General features: G+C 41.6%; 1 protein-coding gene across 3 annotated transcripts; it reads left to right on the top strand.

The window, feature by feature from the left end:
• The first annotated feature begins 3,003 nt into the window (after nt 1–3,003).
• amn1 (antagonist of mitotic exit network 1 homolog) lies at nt 3,004–17,081 on the top strand. Of its 3 annotated transcripts, XR_013935780.1 has the most exons (5): nt 3,398–3,421; nt 11,219–14,481; nt 15,589–15,655; nt 16,076–16,159; nt 16,261–17,081. XR_013935780.1 is itself a non-coding variant. In XM_080474888.1 (4 exons), the coding sequence occupies exons 2-4, from the start codon at nt 11,265–11,267 to the stop codon at nt 16,380–16,382; spliced, it is 3,423 nt and encodes a 1,140-aa protein (XP_080331014.1). In that variant the 5' UTR covers nt 3,004–3,157; nt 11,219–11,264; the 3' UTR covers nt 16,383–17,081. The 3 variants fall into 3 exon arrangements, 2 of the variants coding, with proteins under 2 accessions (XP_080331014.1, XP_080331013.1); XM_080474888.1 differs by lacking the exons at nt 3,398–3,421; nt 15,589–15,655 and adding an exon at nt 3,004–3,157; XM_080474887.1 differs by lacking the exon at nt 15,589–15,655.
• Nucleotides 17,082–17,971: the final 890 nt, after the last annotated feature.

Below are 17,971 nucleotides of genomic sequence, written 5' to 3'. Positions count from 1 at the left end.
TGCACATTTTTAAAATAAACCAATTAAAAGCAGATGTTGCATAATTTACCAACTTGGTTCTCCAGAAGACAATGCCACTGTCCAACACATTCACTATTATGTTCAGTATATATTTCCATCATTATTGCAATGTTACATCTAGCCACTTGAGAAAGACTTTTCAAATGATTTCAAATGCCCCATTTACACGACAATGCTTCAAGAGAAACTGCTTCGTTTTTGTTTCAGGAAAGTGCATTTTCATGGATGGAGAAAATCTGTGTGTGTGGTGGGGGTGGGGGGTTGCGTCTACAAGGGTCAGTCTGAGTAGCTGAGTCACGAACACTTGCTCTTTTCTTCTTCTGCCTTTGACGAGGGGTGACAGGACACATGGCTTGGCAGGGATCGGAAGGTTATAGCGACATTGTCATGTAATGATAATGTAATCATTGTTCGATCCAACAGGGTTCGATAGGCGGGGAAAAAAAGGGTGGTGGGTAAAGGCACGGGAAAGGAAGATGCAAAGGGTGGGGGTGGGAAAAGGGGGCGTTGTTAACCTTTGACCTAAAACTGTTAAATGAGTTTGATGAAAGGGGTCTTGGTATACCATCTCCCAACTCCTTATACTGACTCAAGGGTTTTTGAGTCGTTCGTCCAAGTGATCCGGTTGTCTGAGTCATTTGAGTCATTTGATTCAGTTGTGCATGCGCACTGTTGAATAATTATTCATGTATCTCGAGAAGCGCCAACACATATTATGTATGAAAACTATACCAGAGCAATGTATTGAACTCTTAAAGGTTTTTTAAAAATTGGAACGCAACCATGGACGATTATAACTGTGTCCGCTAAAAGGTGCTAGACGAAGCCCAAAATAGACCAGACAGGGCCAGACGGAAGACACCATTAGTGTCATCAAGAGAAGGAATTGATGACGGGAGGGGTCCCAAAACATGCCCTAGTAAGATGCGGTTATTTCCGCACCAATGCTGAAGTGGCAAAAAGAGATATGGGCGGCACCTGTTGTACAAAGGGGGACCCCCCTTCGAGGAAAATGGGAAGTACCTGTTTGGAAGGAGGACCCTCTGCAGTGTATATAAGAACCAAGCCCAAGCAAGTTATTTTTGTGTTCGATCGTGCCTAGCGAAGTGTCTGATCGTTGGCATCTGTCTGGGGACTGATCTGAGCACCGGGTTTTAGCAATAAAACTCTACTTTTGCATCCTGCTCCGCTCTCCCTGTCGGTTTTGTACGAGTAGACCAGCTGAGTACCAGTATAGTTACAACCATTAGTGTTATTATGTACGATTGGTCTTCCACCAACGCATCTGGCCCAGGACAGCGTTCCACCAAGAAGACCACGACAGCACCATTTCCACCCACTCCAGGACCTGGAGGCTCAGCTGAACTACATCACAACCCACGGGGGAGCATCATGTGGTCATAGTAAAATGCTGAAACACTTATGAGGGAAATAAACAATAAGTACACGCTAGTTTTTATTGGCACTGGTCTCATTATTCTAGATTATTTGTGTTGTTTTTTAGGTTTATTTGAACCAGGAAATAAATTAAATAAATGGTTAAACTGAATAAATACCAGGCATCCAGAGTGGCAGACATACAGTATATATTTATATATACATATGATTTTATAGTTGTTTTTTCCATCCAACATTCAGATTTTCTCTTTTTACTAGTATCAATAAATAATGTGATGTTCATAGGGCTGAACTAATTATAGGGGACTGTTGTTGAATTTTCGATGCTAGCTGGTGATGTGCACTTTCAAGAAGATGAATGAAGAACACACATTGACTCGATACAAAGGGTTCTATAGTCAAAGTTTCAGCAGGAGCTCCTCTCTCTACACGCATGCAGACACCATAATAAAGACCCTAATATGAGGCAGAGGGCACCCGGAAGTGGGAGAGGACCAAGGCCAGTGGGACCCATTTTCAGCCCTGGAGTTTCATACCTCAGACCCACTTTAGATCACGACCTATTAAAAGCATCTAATTATAATCTTACGTGTGAAGTCCATAACACTGTTCTGTAAAGCCTTGTAATTCGGTGTTTATTGTCAAAAATATTTCTATTTCATTGCAAGTAAGGGTTGCTTCATAATGAAAAGTTTGTTCAACACAAATGCACCATAATACAACACATCTTTTTTTTTTTTTTTTTTTATAATTTCTGAATCTATATTTCAAATAAGCGTTAACGTATATCCAAACCTTAAAAATGAAACAAATGAAACATTAAATATTAGATTCATGATATAGAATTTAAAAAATGTACTTTCTTATAACACTCAAAGAAACATGGCCGACCCTAAAACAATAATAAACCCTGAGCAGTGCACTGGTCTCTGCCTCTTTGTGTATGACAATATCATTGTCCACAGACATGAGGATTATATAGTTGTCAGTTAGACTAGCAGCAGCACACCAGTGACATTTTTGTTTTCCACAAGAATGACTCAGTGAACGAGTTAATGAATGTGATGACTCGTGAGTCACCGTTCAGTGACGTGACTCACGGGTTTTGAACGACTCATTCAAACTCGCACATCACAATATTACATGTATTACCCTTAATAAATCCATTTGTAATTCTGATTCCTATAATCCTATTATTATCATTATTATCATCATCATCATCATCATCATCATCATCATCATCATCATCATCATCAACAACATCAATTCGTATTCTTATTCTTATTATTGTTATTGTTGTTGTTGTTGTTATTGTTATTGTTATTGTTATTATAATTATGTGGTATTTGTATTGTATTTCACAGTTTGGGGCATTTATTTATAATTTGTGAAGCATGTAAATTGGGTGTCATGTTTTCTTTTAAATTAAAACAATGGTGGAGATAACGTTATCTGGTTTCTATTCAGTGTGCAAATCACCGACGGAGGGTGGCGCCATGTAAAATGTGTCCTGTGGCGACATTTGGGTAGGGCTGGCTGTGCTCCTCCTCCTCCTCTTCGTCCTCCTCCTCCTCCTCCTCCTCCTCCCTCAGCGAAGTGAAACCGAGAGACAGCTGCACGCGGAGAGTTCCAGAGGATTATGTATCTTCTACATTCTGCAGACGGATGAACGCAACAAGAAACTGAAGCTCTGCAGCGCGGCTTGGACTCCGTTATGAGAAAGAAAGAAACCAAAAAAGTAAGTTTGCGATCACTTTTAAAGTTGCAGAAGTATTTAATCGACCGGTGCATAAAGACTCTGGAGTGGGTTGTAAGGATGCACAACGATAGGATCATTTCTGTTTGCAGTTTGCATGTTTTTCGTGCGCTTGCGTGAGTTTTCTGAGTTCCATGGTCCTCCTCCAAACCAAAAGAACAACAAAAAAAGAAAGATGCACAACGCGTTGTAATGATGCACCAGGGGCAGTGGGGAGTTAATAATGGCAACAGACCTCAGCAGATTGTAAGTCATGCGCTTGCAAATTTCCTCAGAACAAGTTAGTATCTTTCACACAGTTTTTAAGCGGAACAGTTACATTAAGAATTAATATCTTAACATATAGGACCACTTTTATTCTGTGAGCCTTTAAGTTGGATAAAGTTGTCAGACGGAACACTCTTTAGACACAAGAACATTTCCTCTGGAATTTTGTCTTCGCCTGTGATTACCTTTAACCTAAAGCCTGAAACTAGTGTTGTTCCGATACCAATTTTGTATCCTGATACCGATACCCGGTTGCATAGTATCGGTCGATACCGATACTTGTCTATACCGCAGTGTTTAAAAAAGATTTGGCCTGTTTTTCTTCCAATTCTTAAGAACTGCATACTCACTTGGTTGTATAAATCATTGCTATTATGGCTTCATCTGGCACTGCTTAAACCTTTGTGAAACTGGAAAAAAACACCAACACAGTAAAACCTTTTTATTTCCTACCTGATATGGGTGAAACTGAAAAAAAAAAAGAGTTTTAGCTCACAAATGCCAAAAAATAGTGCAATATCCATGTACCGGTAAATACATGTAAAACAGTACTGTAACCGCAGTTAAATTAAAATTTAAATAAATAATATAGATAGAGGCTTTCCTTGGCATGCACTGAATACGTCACCATACATGGATCAAGAGTCAGGTCAGCAGTGAGTGCGAGTCGGGAGAGAGAAAAATACGTGGCGCTGCGTATCGGCGAGTAAATAGTTCGTACCTGCCGATACCAGCTTTTAGTGTGGTATCGCCCCCCCCTCCCGATACTGGTATCGGCACATGCGCCTTTTTACAAGTTGGTACAATACTCCTCTAAGTGGTGAAAAATTATAATAAACAAGACCAAATAAAGTAAATTCAAAAGTATCACGAAATGGCTTTGACAGCAACTTGCATGTAAACTAAATTTATTTCTTACTTTTTTATTTTATTTTACTTTTTAAAAGACAAAGTTGTCAAATTCTCAGAACATTTAAGGCATGAAATGCTTTGTAATTGCTAAGCATTCTAGTTGCAGGAATAACGAAAGTGTGTTTACAACTTTTTAGAAATATTCAAATTCTCAAAGTGGTGGACCTGCGCTCCAACAAACCCTGATTTATGTTAGAGGTTTATCATTTAATTTATGTTTTATTATTTTGTTTTTATTATTTTGCTAATCTTGGAGAGAAACAGTTTCACACAAAGCTGAAAGGATGTGATAAAAATAGTCTTTGAATTTAAATAGAGTCTCTGTGTGTTGAGTTGACATTAATTCTGTGGTTTTCCCTGAATAAATATTCATTATAAGCAAAGTTTTCATATGGAAACAGGTACTTAAAGGGGACATATCATGCTAAATCCACTTTTTTAGCCCTTAAATGCATTTTGTTGTATATTTAGAGTGTTTAGAAGTACAGAAAAGTTCAAAGTAGTCTCTTCAGGTGCTCCGTTGATATCTTTATATTCTGTTTTGGTCATATTTTGCGATCGGTTTCGATTTTTCTATTCTCTATTACGTGTTTTGAACAATGACGTCACACTATTCTCAGCGGAACTGCCAAATTAGGACATCGACGTTTCGAGCAATCCGCCATTTTTGTTTCTCGCTGCGATTTTGTAGTCCAACCGAAGTTACGAGAGGATAAGTGGAAATGTTCGGTTGTTGGATGTAGTAACCCACAAGCTTCGTTACACCGTCTCCCAGCATCAGAACCTTTTCGAAGTGCCTGGTTGAGTTTTATTTTTCACAGAAATGTACCCACATCTGTGGGTAAGGTCATTTTTGTGTGCGCGAATCACTTTAAGGACGACTGCTTCAGCAACCTCCGCCAGTATAAAGAAGGATTTGCCGAAAGACTTGGTCTGATTGAGCGGTCAGTTCCTTCTATCTATGGAGACGACGAACAGAGCACTTCGGTAAGCTGTATATAACGCTAAAAAGTGTGATGATAAGACGTCCCTGTCATTGTTTTGTTAGCATTAGCAGTTGCACCGTCTTCATATGTTAGCGCTGTGTGCTCGTTTTAGATTAGAATGTAACTTCTGTGTTAAATAGTCGTTGTAATACAGGCAGTATTGTAGTAGTGGGCATGGATGGAGAAGTTAGTGTAAATATAGTAACACACCATTGCGTTACATCCATATGAAGACGTTGTTCTGCAGCTGCATCATCGTCATTTTCATCTCGCTCCGCCGGGTCCGACTCTGGCTCCAACATGTATGGCTGGATGGACAAATCTTCCGTTGTTGACATTTTGTAAATAATGTGTGAATATAAAGTTTCTGCGCCGCTAGATAATTGTATCTGTTCTATCAAACTACAAAGATGGCCGAACAGGGTGACGTTGAACCGAGTGTCACCTCTGCAACCTGGAGAGGAGGCGGGGTATGAAGTGTCTCATTTGCATTTGAAGAGACCGCCCCAAAACGAGTTGCTCTCAGAAGCACATCAGAAAAGGGGTAGAAAAGGGGCCTGTGGAGCTATAATAATGAGGAATTTAGACCCAAGCATTGCAGTTTCGCGTTGTATAGACCACAACTGTATGATTTATATGTAAAAAGGAAGGATTTAAAAGCATGATATGTCTCCTTTAAGGTGACAAATACTTAATTAGAATTATTATTATTATTTTCCCCATCTTTTCTTGTACGTGCCCATAGTGAGTAATTGTAGGGTTTTTCAGTTGTCTATTGCGACTTAACTAGAAAATGGTCCAGGGTGGCCTGAACAACCTTTAAATGTAAGCTTAAATAAATAGAAATGCTTTAAACCTGATCTTAAAAGTAGAGACTGTGTCAGCCTCCAGCCTTAAGATCTTTATAAGTTAAAAGAAGGACTTGAAATTCTATTCTCGGCTCAACAGGAAGCCACTGAAGAGAAGCGTAAAGCGTCAAACAAGTGGCTGTCCCAATTGAACAGGGGGCAGACAAAAGTTTCATGAGGGTCAGCAAACAATAAAGCTTAATGAGCGTCTGTGAAATGCGTGGATTTCCAGCATTTGCTCCCCTCAGCCAACACAAAATTGTGCTCGGATCACTTTGTTACATGTAGAGCACATTTACATTATGCATTGTGTCAGAGCAATGCTGGCGTATCGTGAAAGCGTTTGTGTTCGTACAGTCTGATGACTTGATTTACTACTTTCTTGTGCAGTGTGACAGGCGGTGACGACTCAAGATTGTTCAAATCTTACAGTATGGGGAAGCCTTAACACTGTTAGTAAATGTAAAGTGTCTATGTACTTGAGCCTTTGTTTACTTGCCATTGTACGCTCCACCCAGCCTGGCCCTGCCAAGTATAGCAACGCAAATCAACGGTAGCTGGTTTTGGCTCAGTGTTTGTTTACATTTGCTTGACTGCAAAAAATGGCGAAGGATCAGCAGAAGACTGGACGTGTGAGGTCACATGAAGACTAGTCCCAGTCCGTATTCTAGTTTTATGGTCTATATCGGTAGTTATATTCGGATTCAGCTTTGGTAGCATCCAATTTGTCATCTGTCCATATGAATGTTGGGTACTCTCGATTAACGTTTTTAAGCGTACTGTTCTCTGCACCCATGTATGTGTGGCTTCATGACAAAATCAACCAACGGAGCCACCTCGTGGCCTGGCATACTAACTACATAATTTTCAGTTTTTCTGTCGTTGCCATGTAAACAGACATTGTTTTCAGATTGTTGCCATTTAAATGTGAACATTTTCTCAAGCAAAAACGATCCATTTTTGCTTGGATTGTGTAAACGGGGCCTCAAACTGCTGGCATAGAGTGTGTCGAGGTGAGGGAGCTCCAGCAGGGTGATGCCCTGGAGGCGCTGGGCCCTCCCCTCAGCAGCTGTGCAGTTCCATAGAAGTTGCGCATCAGTTCCATGGGGGAGTTGGGCCTTCCTCACCTTTCTGAGGAAGAAGAGTCTGTGAGATTATTTTACCAGGTTTGAGGTGTTTGCAGTCCTTGTCAATTGGTTGAGAACACTGACTAAGGCCCTGTTTACACGATAACGTTTCACGTGACAACACCTAATCCGCTAAAAAAAGGAGTGCGTTTACACTGCAGCAGCGGACACAGAGACAACAATGTAGTTAGTATGCCGGGCCACTGGAGGGCGCTGTTGCTTGATTTTTTTTTTTAATGAAACCACACAGACGTGTGCAGAGAACAAAACACTATAAACGTGAAGAAAATGGAGCGCACCCGACATCCGCATGGACTGGTGACACATCGGATGCTATCAGGGTGAGTCTCAACTATTAAACTACTGATCTGGACGATAAAACTAGAATATGTACAGCGGGTCGTACCACTACGCGGCCACCATGTTTGTTTACAACTGAATGAGCAGGAGGGCGGGGGAGAGATATGCATGCGCAGTAACAGGCTCTGTTGCCTCCGGCAGTCTCCGCAGGAGGGATTTGCGCCGTGAAAGAATCTTTCCACCTTGGGAGCCGGATTAAAAACTTTGCGGATACAGTGCATCCGCAAACTGGTGCCGTGTAAACGGACCCCCCAGAAGTGAAGAAAGTTTTGCGGATACACTCTAATTTTTTGTCGCGTAAACGTGGCCTTAAAGGAACTTCACACTCTACACTTTTCACAGCTTCTTTGTGAATCTGGTGGGGGAAGCGTTCCCCCCCCCCCCCCCTCTGATCTCCTGAAGTCAGTGATTATCTCCTTGTTCTTCATTTACAACCTTGTTCCAGGCTTGATTCACCAACCGTATTGCTGTGTGGTTTGTGGCACATCTATCAGTACGTGTTACATGCCAGGCGTATAAATATAGTTAAGTTTGGTTTGTGGGTGAGTTTATTTTCTCTCCTGCGCTTTCCTCTCGCTCCTCCTCCTGTCTGCTCTCAGGTGTGATCAGCTTAACTCCATGAACCTGTGGCTCCTGTTGTGTGTGTTTCTTTAAAAAGGGGGGGGGGGGCTCGTCTTTCGTTGATCCTTGTCTGCTGTGTGTGTGGAGCTCTGATCCCTGTCAATTTGGCCAAGAGTGGTTTGTAGTATGAGGTGAGGACTTTTGGTAAGTTTGGGGTATCCTTTACATTTTTCATTTTTTGTTAAATACACTACGCTATTTGGCTGGTGCCACCATTGTATTTACTTTTGATTTATCCACTGTTTTTAGATGAGTCAGTCAGGTTTTTGGGTAAGTTTTGTTTGATATGGGTGAGGAATAGTAAGGCCTGGTTTTATTGTACTTATAGTTTTGTTTGGCACAACCCCCAGTGCCAACCTCACACACAGTTGTTTTGTATTCGTTTGGAAGATTTAGTCTTTGTTCTTTTTTGTCACTCCACTTTTGACTCCTTTCACTTTTTTGATTGTCACGTTTACATCTCTTCACTTTTCCACCAAAATGGACGTGACAGTAATGTGTGTTTTGAGATGTGGGAAATAATTCTCTGTCGTGTGCCATTGTAATCCGCATCATGAAAATAGGAGTGGGTTGAGGCCAGATTGTTTATAGTGTCACATATGTGCTTGCAGTAGTCATCAGCTGTGCCCCCCAGGCAGATCATCAATCCGTGACCATTGTAAAATGGACACTGTTTATGTGCGTGCCCTCCTGGGAAGTTGTGTCAAATCCTTATTTGGTATTTGCATTTTGAAGAACTGCCTCGACAGTTTGGAAGTTCTGCATTGGCCCCCAGCTCTCCAACCTTATTTTCCACACTCGATCACTGAGGAATTTCTTGCAGCGTCACACCATTCCGAATAGAACATTTCTCAATTAGTTTTTGAATGTTGTTTTTGGGAACTTGGCTTTCCACTGCATCAAAAACCATCATCCGCATTTCTGAGTTGTAGGATTATCCTTCCGACTTACTGGTTTTTGTCATTTTCCATTTCCTGAACTTTCTCCTCAGGAACAAGCTGATTTGTTTGCAGTTGCACAATTTCTTCTCCCTTTTCTGCAAGCCTTCTCTCCAGGTTCACAATTCGCTCATTAGTTTCCTCATCCTCCAAAGTCATCGTTTCAAATTTTAATGACTTCCTCGACTGCTTATAATACTTTTTCATTTGACTATGTTTCTTTGTCAGGGAGCGTATTGTTTTTTGAGCACTTGTAAAGTCGCTTGCCTTAATTTTGTAATGTTAAATTTGCTCATTTTTTTTCTTTAGTTTCTAGTTCATAATCTTAATAGCTGTTTTATTCTTTTGTTTTATTCTTAAATTTTTGATGGCAATCATCCGATCCCTCTGCATTTCTGTTTCTTTCTGACATTATGGAGACTTTCCTTTAACTATTTATAGTTATGACTCTTGTTATGCTGTCTGGTTTTCACTAATGGCTTTGTGCTTGCCACTTTTGTGTGTAAATCATCATTAGGAATCATCAACTCAGGACGATGCAGGGGAAAATTTATCTGGGCAGATATGAGTAAATGTCTGACATTCTGTCTCCTCAGTAAGCTTTTGAAATTTTTCCAGAGTTGGTGACACGATCCTCTTGATGCCAGCATCGAAGTCCTTTGACTGGTGCAAATCTGTTGATGAACCAGTTGCTATGAGTGGCAGTAATTCCGCTACCGTCCATGTGTTGAAATCCCTTATTCAGGAGGATGTTTAAATAATGAATATTATAAAATATCTGATTACACAAATGAACTCAATGGAGCCTGTTCAGGCTGGCTGTCCAGCCTCTGATGGCGTTTGTATACTGGAAGCTTGTGATGAAAATCAGCTGACGTTAAAGATTGTGAAAAAAGAACTTGCTTCTGTAAGGGAAATAATGCGTGCGTGCAGATTTGCACGTTCGCACAAGAGACCTTCGGCAAAGGAATCCTCTTTGTACGGATGATTAGCCGTCCCGCTCCTGAGCATTTGGAGACCTGGCCAGTTTCCAGTGATGCGCAGGCGGGGCGGCCGCTCGTCCCTATAAAGATGGAGTAAGGGAAAGAATAGTTAGAGTCTTCCATCGGAGCCGTACACTCGCGTGGACCAGCACAGCATTTCCCATGCCCGATCTGTGGGCTCTCCAGATCAGCGTCACGGGTGAGGGAAGCGATTGATTTATCACTGCTGTGTATTGTATTGGTGGGGAATAAAATACGCATTTATTCTAGCCAAGAAGTGTTTGTGTTTTGATTGTGCGCCTACTGAAAGCGATCCTGTATAAATATTCCACAAAACAGCTTCGAAGATGCTTTTTCACTTGGTTAACAATGTTTAATATTTAATTGGACGGCGTCAAAGAAATCAGACTGATGACGTGAGTCGGGGTGAGAGGAGCTGGTTTCGAATCGGCTTACTCTACCAGTCCAACGGATGTGAGAATGCACTATAAGGTTAAAAGTTGTGGTGCATGTAGAAATTGCCCCTCCAGGGACACATCCTGTATCTCAAGAACGGTTTCCTGTGTCAGAACAAGACGAGGCTGCAGAGGCTTATTCTCAGCAGAGAAAACATTTTGTGACTTTTGTAATTCCGTAATAAAAGTCTTCAAACTGAAGACGGGCGACTGCTGACCCGTTTTCCAAATCTGAACAGCGCAGTCTAGACACAATACTTTGTATAAGTAAAAGTATGATAACATGCATGCAGGTGAAGACTCATGTACACCATACATGCGGATGTGGCAGTGCGTAGTGTCGGTGTTGAATTTTTGGCGAGCTACAAGCTAGCCTCTGCTTTTTTACAATCCTGACGGCAAAAATGCTAGGCATTATAAAAAGATGTGGCAAGTATCAAATCCATCTTCACTTAATGACCTTAAAGTGTTTTTTTTTTTGGTGTATCATAAAGCTAACCTGTGATGTAAAACATCTTACATTTTTTGTCGCTTATCTCTTTTCAGAAAGTCTGATCCTTCAATCTGCTGCAAGGCACAACGGAAGACTGAAATGTATTCATTTCCATCGATGAACGAGCAATACCAGCAGGCTGGAGCAGCCTCTCAAGCTATCTCTCATCATACACAAAACACATGGAGAAATCAGCAAGCCGGGAGTGAAAGTAACAGCTGGCGGTACAACACTGTGAGGTCCGGCTTCCAACAACCTCAGGGGTCCAATGTCGCTTTGCACAATGGAGGATACTCGCACCCACAGATGTCTGGCTGGCACAAACATGTGGTCTCCCATCAAGCAGTTTCACCTCAGCAACTGACTGAAGTGACGCACTACAGTCGTCAAGCACTGATGACCAACGGCCAAAAAGAATTACCTAATAGCCAAAGGGAGAACACTGGCTTCCCGACGTCTCACGGAGTTCTCGCACATCGACATTATGGAAATATCAACCAAGGCTTCACGGACTCGGCGCCGGCCCAGACAACAAAAACTACCTCGGCTTCATTTAACCAGACGTCTCGTGGCAGCTCATTAATGACTGAACTTGTTGATCTGAGAAGCTTACATGTTGTATGCAGTGACAGACAAAACGATGCTCGGCACGTATCCAATCCCAATGTTTATGCGTCAAACTTGCCAACTTCTCAATGTATTATTTACAATGGCAATGCAATGTCCTTGTCAAATGGACAAAATTTGTCTGCATCCAATGCTCATCAGAAGGCTCAACAATACCCCGCTGAACTCCGCTCAGCATATAACTATGGTGGAGCTGGCAGCAACGCCACCAATTCCGTACAATATGTCATGCACAAAGTAAACGATTTTAATGACAGTAGCTCATATTCTGCGACTAAGGGCCAACACATGCTCAGTGGGACGGTTGCAAATGGATCTGGCACTAATGGTCCTCCTCCACCATACAGTGCTTCAGGTCACAGTGTGCAGCAATCTGTCAGAAACTCTCAGTCTGATTCAAAAAAAGAACCTGCACCTAACGTGCGTCTCTCCCAGGACAACTCCAGGCAATATTTACATGGGCAATTCAAAAGCAACATTTCAAAAGGAGCCTTGAGTAGTCCACCTATAGATGGAGGTTCTACACTGAGGTATTGGCTAACTACTTCCAGTCACAACGCAACAGGTGCCCAAAAACTTAAAGCCAGAAATGCGTCTCCATCTGATAACAGAATCTCAAAAGAGAACCCGGCTGTGTCCTTAAGCGACTCATCTCGGGTGACGACCCCACATCTTTCACCCCCAAGAAACGGAAACCAATCGTCCCGGTGCTTCTCTGATACATTTATACAGACTGACACGACCTCACCGGTTCAACCAAGTGACTGCTCTGCCCATGCCACTGCTCCGGGTACAAAAGTCATTGCTGTTGTGCAACCACTACCCTGTGAAAATGTCCAGGTTTGCAGTGAGCGGATGTCCCCCGACAAGGACAAAGACTGTATCTCAACTGTGGAGAAAATAGTTGCGTGGTTGAGGAAAGAGGTGGCTAGCTTTTCGGGAAAAACCTGCGGAATGAAGACCAATGAAGGTGGATCTAAAGATGATTCAGATTTGTTGGATGTACGTTCATCACCTCAAAGTTCAGTTCAAGAATCGCAACTGGATAACGAAAAAGGAGATGCTCAAAAATCTGTACCTTCTCCAACACTAGAAAGCACAGAAAGTCCAAAAGACCAAGAAGAGGGGGAAGAGAAGGAAACGTCTTGTCCAGCATCCGCGAATGTGTTTCTTCTTAAAGAGGATGACGTCTACACAGAACAGCCCTACAAATCATCGTGGCTGAATGTCAATGAGCAGCTTGATGACATTGATAAAGAGTTTGGCTTCCCGTGGTCTTTGAAGTGTCAGTATTACAAACACGAGAGTGATGACGAGAGTGATAAGAGTGACGACGAGACCAATGGTATGATGACAGCAGGCGCTTCTTCTCCTCCTGGAAGTGAGACGTCAAACCAAGTCTTTTCACAGACGCAGCTCAGTCCTGCTCAGACGGCTGAGGATGCAGAAGCCTGGAGTCCAAAGTCAGTAAATGACGGTGACATCGAGTCATGTTACTCTTTCAAACTGGATGTTTTGCCTCCCGATGTTGCAAAACATGTTTATGAGCAAGCTGCAAGCTTTGTGACGCTGAGTATGGAGGAGGATACAGATACCGGCTCTAGTGAGTCAAAGTTGACCGATGAAGCTCCCGACCCAAAGACGATGGAAAAGCCTTCAGGATCACTGCTGAGTAAACCGATGCACAAGAGAGTTCACGCTGCCACGGAGGGAGACGGTTCATCAGATGAGAACAACACTCATCACATCACATTAATTGACTTGACCAACGACCAGTCGACTGCAATAATTCTAAGTGACGAGGATGAGGATTTTATCATCGTTGAAAAAGAAATTCCCGCCAAAATACCAGATCCCGACGTTAACACACCAGCAGCCGAGGAAACGTGTGCAGCATCTGTGCAGATGACCACCCTGGAGAGTCCGGACAATCCAACCAGCCATGAAAGTGACGATCAGGCAGGTTGTGAACAGAGTCGGGTAAAATCTGCTGAAGTAAATGAGCCACATTTGGATTTCCAGGCACCATTAAGTGACCTATCAGACCTGAGCAGCAATGAGTCCTTTGAAATCCGGAAGCCAAAGAAATGCAAACTCTCCGATGTGGATTCACAACATGCCCTCGAGAGGTTTTCAAAACATGATGAGACTTTTGTTGATGCTGCTGCTGCTCGGCCATCGCGTTCAATACAAGAAACTGTACAGCTTGCGCTGTATGGCTCGGCGCAGTTCAAGAGCCCTGGTGTTGAACCGCCAACGTTTCTGTCTGTGTTTCTCAATCCCTTGAAGAGAAAAGGTCAAGAGGATGTCTGTAGAGCCAACAAACCAGTCAAGCAACGGATTCTTGAAAAATGGATGCAAAGTCTTCAACCAGTCAAGATTCAAAAGAAAAAAACTTCATCTGCTAATAGCCTAAAGACGGGCAACCGACCGGTTTCAACCAAAAAGACGGGCATGGATCAGAGGGACAGGCAACTGAAGAGACGCAAAGTTGTAAAGAAAAACCCCAAGAAATACGCCGTCACGGTGAAGGAGTCGGACGGTCGTGGAAAAAGTGAGCCTAAAAATGAAAACCAGGATCCTTTGGCCATCCAGGAGAACATCATCTTGAAGTTTACAGTGCTGCCCAATACTTTCAACTTCAAAGACCGACCAGAGACGATGGAGGAAACCCCTGCTGCTAATTCAGGTAAAAGATGACCTCAAACAAGACAAACATTGGCTGAAAATCATTGAATCTTACACGATGGCTTTCATTCATTCTGCAGCAAAGGAGCATAAAACCAATTTCTAGGTGTTAAGACCGTTGAAGTAATGGTACCCTCCTCCCTCAGAGTCCAGATTGCAACTGTATAGAGCATGTTTTGGATCACATTAATAGATGGAAGAATACAAGTCAGTCTTGTATCCACGAGAGATCTATGGTTTGCTCTGAAGGCCGCCTTCGCCCCCGTTTACACAGCCATGTTAAGTGAAAACGGCAAACTTTTGTGGTGTTTTGGGTTCCATTTACACGACGACAGTGCTCGGAGTGGTAAAGTGGGCCTATACCAACACATTGGGAGCTACAGCTGTCTTAAGAAATTCACATGTGGAGTCAAAAGAAGTGCAGGAATCAACAAGTGAAAACCTCTAAGTTGACCGACTTTAGTCTCCCCAGCCTCCTCCGAGCGACAATTCACCTCTGATGGATTATTCTTTTCTTCTAATAGGTGACATTTTCAATTCCCACCTGTGTCTTGACTTTTGGACTTTTCTTCTTTATGACCCGAAGAGTGCCTCCCCTCCTTCCAGTTGCATGTTTTAGCATGTATTTACACTTCAGTGCATTTTCCATATTCCACATATTCCAGTATATGGTTGCAATGGTTGCACATCCGCTTGGTTTAGTGGTTAACATATTTTTCTTCGCCCGTCTCTTTTGTTTACCAACCTATGTTTAGCCCCCCTGTGTTGGGCGCCAACTTGTGGCCTGGCATGCTAACTGCATCGTTTTCAGCTTTTCTGCCATTTCTGAGTAAACGGACAACGCTTTCAAAACGTTGCCGTGTAAATGCTAAACTTTCTCTGAAACGAAAATGAAAAAAATTCAGTTTTCACTTGAAATATTGTGTAAATTGGGCTTTAGACCCACTTCCTAAAGAATTCCTGTCTGCAAATTTGTTACAGGGGAAAGTTTGCACAGTCAACAGGAAGTCATGGCAGAAGAGCACTCGTACTAAAACACTGGCTTAACCCCTGATGGGGAAAATGACCATATGCAGCCACTTTTAGGTTTTTCTTGCTTCTTTTGCAGGGCACTAGAGCCATGTGGTGATTATCGTGAGACAACAAGGCTCTGAAAGATTTTTTGAAGACATCCAGTGAGATTTTTTTTGTTAAATATTTAGAGATTTTATAAAACCATAATTTGTGAACGGCAATGATTTTTTGGTTGGTTATATAGTTTCCAACAGATTTTCATTACATTTTATCAACATTCGTCTTTTTTTTTTTCTTTCCAGAAGAAAAAAGTTTTAGAAATATTCATTAACACATTTTTATGGATTAACATTCTCAAAAATATTCCAGTTAGTTCTCTATAAAGGATTAAATTAATTGTAATGGTTATTTCCGGAAAAATGATAACCTGCTACAGGGCGCTCATTGAAATTTTAACCCAATGATGTTCTTTAAGGCCGTTTTAAATCATGAGACATGACATGTCATTTTGTATAAAACGTTCCGATGTTTAAAGAAGTAATTCTGGTTTTTGTTCTCACCTTTTTGGTTTCCATTCTCAGCTGGATGCGAGCTCTCTGTGAAGAAGCCTGAACCCGTTGAAAGGAAACACCAGAGCCACAATGAAGCCGTCAACAAAGCAAAAGGTGACAAATGGGAATAAACTCTCAAATTCCTCTTCATTTCATTGTGGCTCATTGCTGCAGAATACATTTTCTAATTCTGATTTTCACATTTTTTCTTTTAGTCACCTGGAATATGAATCCTGCAAAGCTCGCTCTGCCGACTCCTTTCCCCAAGAAGTCCAACATCTTTCACGAGTTTCAGAAGAAACATACAAAAAGAACCTCTGCCGTTTGCAGGCGATGAACACGGCAGCTCGATTTTTGATGCCAAGTTTTCTTTTCTCAGGGAAATGATTCTTTTGAAATGGTACATTTGACCAAAATGGCGTTTTTCCTTTTTCATATCAGTGAACTGGGGCCGTATTATTTCTGACAGTTGGCGACAGCGGCTCGGATGGTAGAAATGGTCGTCTCTCTCCCGGGTAGGTTCAATTCCCCCATCTCTACATGTTGGACTGCCCTTGAGCAACACACTGAACCCCTGACCGCTCCCAATTAGATTGACTGAGCACCTTGCGTGGCAGCTGCCTTCATTAATGTGTGAACGTGTGTGTGAATGCGATGAGATGCTTTGAGGACTGCTCAAGCGGTCAAAAAAACAAAACAAAATGCAACATAAGTGAAATCAGTTTACCGTTTTTAACTCATCTCATTCAGGCAGAATAAGCTCATGAAACACTTTGATACAAAAATATATTTTGATATTCACTACTTTTCTACGTATTTTTCGACAAGTATTTTTTGTTGAATTTGAGTTTTTTTCAGTGTATTATTTTTTTTGTATTTGGACCTTTTGAATGTTTTTTTAATTTTTTTATTATTGCGCTATTGATATGGTGGAATAACTTCTCTGCGTTTAAGTAGTAAAGTGTAAACCTAAATTCTATATTGGATTTTGCAACTGTTCGTTTTGTCACTGTGGGAATAAACTGTTTACATCCTGGACACTTGTATAATTGCATTACTATCAACCGATACTGACAAGACTTGCCATAAAAAGAGGCTACAAGAGTTTATAGAGGACGTTGTTACAATATCAAACCATAAAATCCTGAGTTCTCCTCCAAAGTAAAAAACAGTCAAACTGTAACACCTGTGATTTCAGATTTTCTTCTGCTTGATATAATTAGACTAGTCTGCCTCATCTGAAGATGTAGACTAGAAATACTTTACCATCAGGGGGACAGTCTCACCAATGTTGCTCCACACAGTAGTTTACAGTAAATAGAATCAATATGTAAATAAATGTCAATATATGCAAGTTAAAGCTGGATGGTGAATAAATAAAATATGTACAGAGTAAAAAAACTATTTGGTTATGGAGTGAACTTTGAGTTTGAAGGTCCTGACAGATTGGAATTCATAGGACTAAAGCCAACCGTAAATAAAACTGGTATAAAATGCCCCTTTCAAATATATAATGTAATCCTGATTACAACATAAATTAATGTACCAATAGAAAGTGTTTAACGTATAGAATGATTTGGATTGAATAACCCAACAATCTTTCCACCTGTACTCCGCCATATAGTGTGTTTGTGTGTTATTGTCGTCAAGCAGGAACAGCGTGTGCCAGGCAGAGTCCGTATGTGGTTTATCTAGCATGACACTGGTCTTGTTAATGTGCATTCCTAAGAACTCAGGAGAAAGGAGGAGTTTTGCGGTGTTGTCAGTCTGCTTTCGGGACCAGGAGGGTATTCTACAAAGCAGGTTATGTGAAAACTAGTATGTTTAACCCTGAGACGAGGGAAACTTGAGTTATCTGTTGCAGAAAAAGAGCTAAATTACACTCCGTGTGCGTCACCAAGGTAACAGACTCTGAACTGTTTGTAT

The sequence above is a fragment of the Lipophrys pholis genome (assembly GCF_963383615.2).
Source record: "Lipophrys pholis genome assembly, chromosome: 11".
Taxonomy (NCBI): domain Eukaryota; kingdom Metazoa; phylum Chordata; class Actinopteri; order Blenniiformes; family Blenniidae; genus Lipophrys; species Lipophrys pholis.
This window is presented reverse-complemented; position numbering and strand designations above follow the sequence as displayed.